This window comes from Rosa chinensis, chromosome 7 (genome assembly GCF_002994745.2).
Source record: "Rosa chinensis cultivar Old Blush chromosome 7, RchiOBHm-V2, whole genome shotgun sequence".
Lineage (NCBI taxonomy): Eukaryota > Viridiplantae > Streptophyta > Magnoliopsida > Rosales > Rosaceae > Rosa > Rosa chinensis.
The window spans coordinates 64,848,414-64,853,692 of record NC_037094.1 but is presented as its reverse complement, the minus strand read 5'-3'; the positions used below and the strand labels follow the sequence as shown (position 1 = coordinate 64,853,692).

General features: G+C 38.6%; 1 protein-coding gene across 1 annotated transcript; it reads left to right on the top strand.

Moving 5' to 3' along the window:
• Positions 1-2,886: 2,886 nt before the first annotated feature.
• On the top strand, positions 2,887-4,999 carry LOC112178416 (protein FAR1-RELATED SEQUENCE 5-like). Its single transcript, XM_024316565.1, has 4 exons — positions 2,887-4,171; positions 4,291-4,738; positions 4,827-4,896; positions 4,991-4,999. Exons 1-4 carry the CDS (start codon positions 2,887-2,889, stop codon positions 4,997-4,999), a joined length of 1,812 nt encoding a protein of 603 aa, XP_024172333.1.
• Positions 5,000-5,279: the final 280 nt, after the last annotated feature.

Genomic DNA, 5,279 nt, shown 5'->3' with positions numbered 1-5,279 from the left:
CGAATTAAAAAGAAGAAAACCTAAATCCCTAATTTGGAAAAACAATAGAATCCTATACAAAAACATATCTGAGAAAAAGCGTAACAAGGAATTGACGAACTGAAGAGTAAAGAAAAGAGAAGAGGGATAGGGAATCGTACTGGAAGAGGCGTAGGCTAGGGCAGAGTCGAACCAAAGTCGCCATATTGCAGTCACCAAGAAGGCAAAGGAGGTGCGATTGAACAGACGTTCATGACCGTCTCCGTCCAAGGCTTGGCTTCTTCACAAGTCTTAATTGGCAGTTAGCTCATTTCGGAAATCTTTGCTTCTTCTTAGTGGCCATAGAAATAGTGCAAATTGAATTGGATTCAACAAAGAGAAAGAGGAAAGACCGAAGAGAAATTGAAATACCCAAAAAGAATAAGCCCTGGATCTAGATCAACCCAGTGGCCACCAAGTTTTACGATGCTCAATTTGTTGGGTTAGATCGAAAATGGAGAGAAAGAGAAAGAGGACTGCAGTAAAGAACAAAGATTTAGGAATAGGGTTAGGGCTTTTTTATTAGAAAATAGATTTACTAAGAGAATTGGGATGCATAGTTTGTTCTCTCGTGCGACGGCATTGTAGATGCAGTAGCAAAGTAGTGAAACTTTGCGACGGCTAATGTTCACCGAAGTAGAATATTAGAGTTTGGCTACCCCTATTGCCACAGCGCAATAACTCAGTCGCAAGTTCTGCCACGGCGTAACTTTGCCGTAGAGAAAAGCCAATTTTTTGCGACGGCAAAAGAACGCCGACGCCAACTGGCGAAACCATTGCAATTTTTTTTTGTAGTGTCGGCAGATCATTTCCGGTTTTGGAATCTCCACCTTCTCTTGATCATCCTCATACTCGCCTTGAAGGACGATTTTGCATGTGGAGTGAAAGATCAAGGTTTGAAAATCAGCGGTGCATAACTAATCTGGAGCTTGATCAGACGGCAGAGATTGATCGATCTTGCAAGCATGATCTAGGACGATCTAGACCGATCTAGGCTTAGTTCCAGGTATGAAAGTTGCTCTACTCTTCATGATGAACATTTCTGGATGGCTTGATTGTTGTGATTTTGAGTTTGGTCCGCGACGGTGTGCCACTACCTGTGGCGGCGTTCCAGCCATGTAAGGGACAATTTCTGGTTTTATATATCATATACTCGTCGATACGAGTGTTTCGATATATAATATGTAATTTTTGGAGATCGTTTGAATATGTTATGATTTTTACGGTTTCGAACCGTTCGATTTTCGATCCGTGTGGATTCGATTGTCCGATCAACGTGTGATTTGATATAGCGATTGTAGAAGTGTTCCGGAGACTTTGGGGTGGTCTCGGATAAAATTTCACCTCGATTGGCGTTACTTATGGGGATTTTAGTTCAAAACGGGGTTTCAGACTTTAATCACTTGTGATTTGTGTACTAAGTTGATACCGTATGTGATTAGGTACTTGACGAAGTATTCTTGGACTGATCTTTTGAGGTTGTGATTACTCTGTTCTGTATAGAAGACACAACAAGATTCAGAGGTGAGTAATCTCACAATGTTCATTTACTAACGGAGTTACCTTTATTGTTTTGAGAGTTATTTAGTTAACTGCAAACTATAGTTGGTATTAGTGGCATTCTTGAGTGAATGACCACACACACACACACACACACACACACACATATATATATATATACAGCCCCCTTCCAATGAGGGATACCTATTTTTGGCCAACTTGAGGGGCTCCCAGCCCTTGGATCAGGTTTAATGAGCTTGGACGGCTGAGATCGTAAATAGTGATTTAACCCTTATCTAACCCCAATTCGTGAACTCCAATTCGTGAACTCAGGCGCAAAACTGAACCTCAATTCTTTCGATTTGGCGCTCAGAGAAGATCGGGAAGCGGAGTGAGAGAACGATCAAACAGTCCGCTTGAGAGAGAGATAGAGAGCGTCAAAGAAACAAAGGCTTGTGGTATCCTGATGTTTACTTTCTAAGACAAATCCGGTATGGCTCTTCTTCTGCTATGGTATTTCTTTTCAATTATGTACAAGGACCTCTGTTCTGATGCTTGTTTGATGCTCAATTTTATGGGTTTATCCACATTTGTTATTTTGTTGTTCTAATTTTTGTCATCAATTCACTCTTTATCTTTGATTGTCTATTTGAAAAGAATTAAACTTTTGGAGTTTATATGGGAATTTGATTTGATTAATATGGAGGACCTGAAACTCTTTGGCTTTTGTATGTTTTGAGGCAAGTTCTGTGCCATGAGCTTATGCTCGAAACAAGTTCTGTGCTAGAAATTTTTAGTCCGTCTGCATGTGTTTAGTTTCATGACTTTGCATTCATCAATTTGAAAACGGCTTTGCATTCATTTGAAAATGGCTTTGCATTCATTCATTTAAAATTGGCTTTGCATTCATTAGTTTAACGAAAACTTTTAGTTTTGCTATATGTGTTGTGGCATTCTGTAATTGATAGAAGAGCTGAAGATATGACAGATAATAAGATGGTTGTACTTGCAGAAATGGAGACTAATGGGATTATTGTACCTGCGGAAATGGAAACTGAACCTATTCAAGCTATCCCTCCGTCAAAAGAAAATGTCTCTACTTCAGCTTTCTATCCTCAAGTAAGGAATGAGCTTAAACCCTTCAAGGGTCAGCAATTTAAAACATGGGAAGAGGCACATGTTTTTTATACCAAATATGCATCTGCAGCTGGGTTTGTTGTACGAATTGGTTCCAGTAAAAGGAGCAGAGCAACTAATGAGTTTATAAGGAAAGAGTTTTTTTGCAATAGACAAGGAAATAGTCCGATTGAATTGACTGGTGATGAGAAAAGGATTCGTGGTGTACTAAGGGAGGACTGTAAGGCGAGAATGATAGTTGTGAGAGACAAGTCTGGTGGATTTGTAGTCAATATATTTGATGAAGCTCACACTCATCCTATGACAAGTCCAAAAAGACTCCACTTGCTGAAGTCCAATTGTCGACTTACTAAAGCTCAGAGATCATTATGGGAACAACTATACATGGTAAACATACCCACACACCAGCAATTTGACATTCTTGGAGTGCAAGCAGGAGGATTTCAGTACATTGGTTGTACACAACAAGATTTGTACAATCTTGAAAGGGATAAGCGTAAAGAGACAAAAGGGCATGATGGAGAAATGTTGCATGACTACTTTCTGCTAGAGCAAGAAAAAAATTCCGGGTTCTTTTTCACAATAAAGGCAGATTTTGAAAATAGGATTACTCATTGTTTTTGGGCTGATGCAATTTCAAGACAGTCGTATAAGTTTTATGGTGATGTGATTATCTTTGACACAACATACCAAACCAATCGGTATAGTTTGATTTTTGCACCATTGATGGGGATAAATAACCATGGTCAGACAATTGTGTTTGGAGCTGCATTCTTAAGTGACGAGACTACAGCTTCATTTGTGTGGTTGTTGAAAGAATTTTTGAATGCTATGCCAGGGGGTCCTCCTAAAATGATCATTACTGATCAAGATCCAGCCATGGAAAAAGCTATTTCTGAAATCCTCCCAGACACATTTCACAGATATTGTAGCTGGCATATCTTGAGAAAGTTTTCTGAGAAGCTTGATGCAATCAAATTCAGAGATCACTACGATGAATTCAGAAATTGCATTTATTCATCTGAGAATGCAGAGGAGTTTGACTTCAAATGGAAATCAGTTCTTGCAAAAAGTGGATTAAGTGGACATAAGTGGCTGCAATCAATTTATGAAATTCGGTTTAGATGGGTGTCGGCTTATATGAACCACATTTTCTCAGCTGGCATGGCAAGTAGTCAACGAGCAGAAAGTGCGCATTCCTTTTTTAAGGATTATATTTCTCATAAAAATTCTCTAGTGGACTTCATGGTTCAGTTTAGTCGGGGTCTTTTACACAAACGGCATGAGGAGTTGATTTCAGATCACATTGACATCAATGAAAAGCCAAGATTTAAGTGCCCCATTAAGATGGAAAGCAAATGGCTGCTATTTATACACGGAAGTACTATTACATATTTCAAGATCAGTTGTGGGAGAGCTACAGTTACAATCTTGAGGTCACAAAGGAGGATGAAATTAATTGTATACTTAAGGTTATGCGTCAGGATCATGAGGATGGAAGAGCCCGAGTCATTATGTATGACAAATCAATACCTTTTGCCTCATGTAGCTGAAAATTGTTTGAGAGTGCAGGAGTCCCATGTAGACATGTTCTAGCATACTTACACAAGTTACATCAAATTCATAAATTGCCAGATCAATACATTTTGAAGAGATGGACAAAATCTGCAAGGTCTGAGGTTGTGATGGACAAGATTGACATGGAGATAACTGTTAGGAAGTCCTTACTTGAAAAACGTGGTCTACTGTTCCAGCAATATTCACATGTAATTGATAGTGTTGTCTTAAGTGAAGAAGAAAGTCAATTGTTTCGTGAAACAATGGATTCTTTGATTGAGAAGATTAGGCCACTACTTGCCAATAATAGCAGTGAAGGTGTGGAGCCTTGTGCAAAAACAAGTTCAACTCATCAGTTTGATTTTCGAGAACCAAATGAAGTTAAGACAAAAGGAAGGGCTAAAAGAATTAAGAGAGGAAAAGAGAAGACAAATGGAAAACGCAACAGTACCGATAGACATTGTCATGGATGTGGCAAAGATGGGCAGACCCATGACAAACGCAATTGTCCAATGCTGATCAATCAGTAAGAATACATATTTAACATATTTCATATTTTGTTGTTAATTTGGTGAGTATTGTCACTAAATATATACCTTCCTTTGCCCTTTTAGATCTGCTGATGTTGATACAAATGAAAATTTGAGTGAAGATGACATAGATACTGATAGTTATTCGTCACAGGTAATTGCATTACCTCTCTATACCATACATAGTCTTTAATTTTTTTCTGAAAGAATTAATACCTTCCTTTTTCCCATGTACATGGTGTGGTCAGGATGATTAGCTGCTGCTGTGCTTGATGAAGAAGTGTACATGGTGTGGTTAGGATGATTAGCTACTGCTGTGCTTGATGAAGAAGTGTTTTCGTTGTCAGTAGTAATTTTGAAGTTGTTTTTGGTTCTCAGCATCAATGTTGAAGCTAGGTCTGGAATAGTATAGTAACACCTGTTTTTGGTTCTATCATGTTTGTCTATTGTGTAATTGCATTTCTCACTGATGCAAGGTCACAAGTCTAGCATTGATGTTTATTGTATAGATAATCTAGTAGATGCCGATTGACTAGT

Bases quoted from the DNA above. Each gene is read 5' to 3' on its own strand.
- LOC112178416 (XM_024316565.1), top strand. From the start codon at position 2,887: ATGATAGTTGTGAGAGACAAGTCTGGTGGATTTGTAGTCAATATATTT. The intron at 4,172-4,290 runs GTATGACAAATC...ATAAATTGCCAG, and splicing joins GGAAGAGCCCGAGTCATTAT to ATCAATACATTTTGAAGAGA. The intron at 4,739-4,826 runs GTAAGAATACAT...TTGCCCTTTTAG, and splicing joins TGTCCAATGCTGATCAATCA to ATCTGCTGATGTTGATACAA.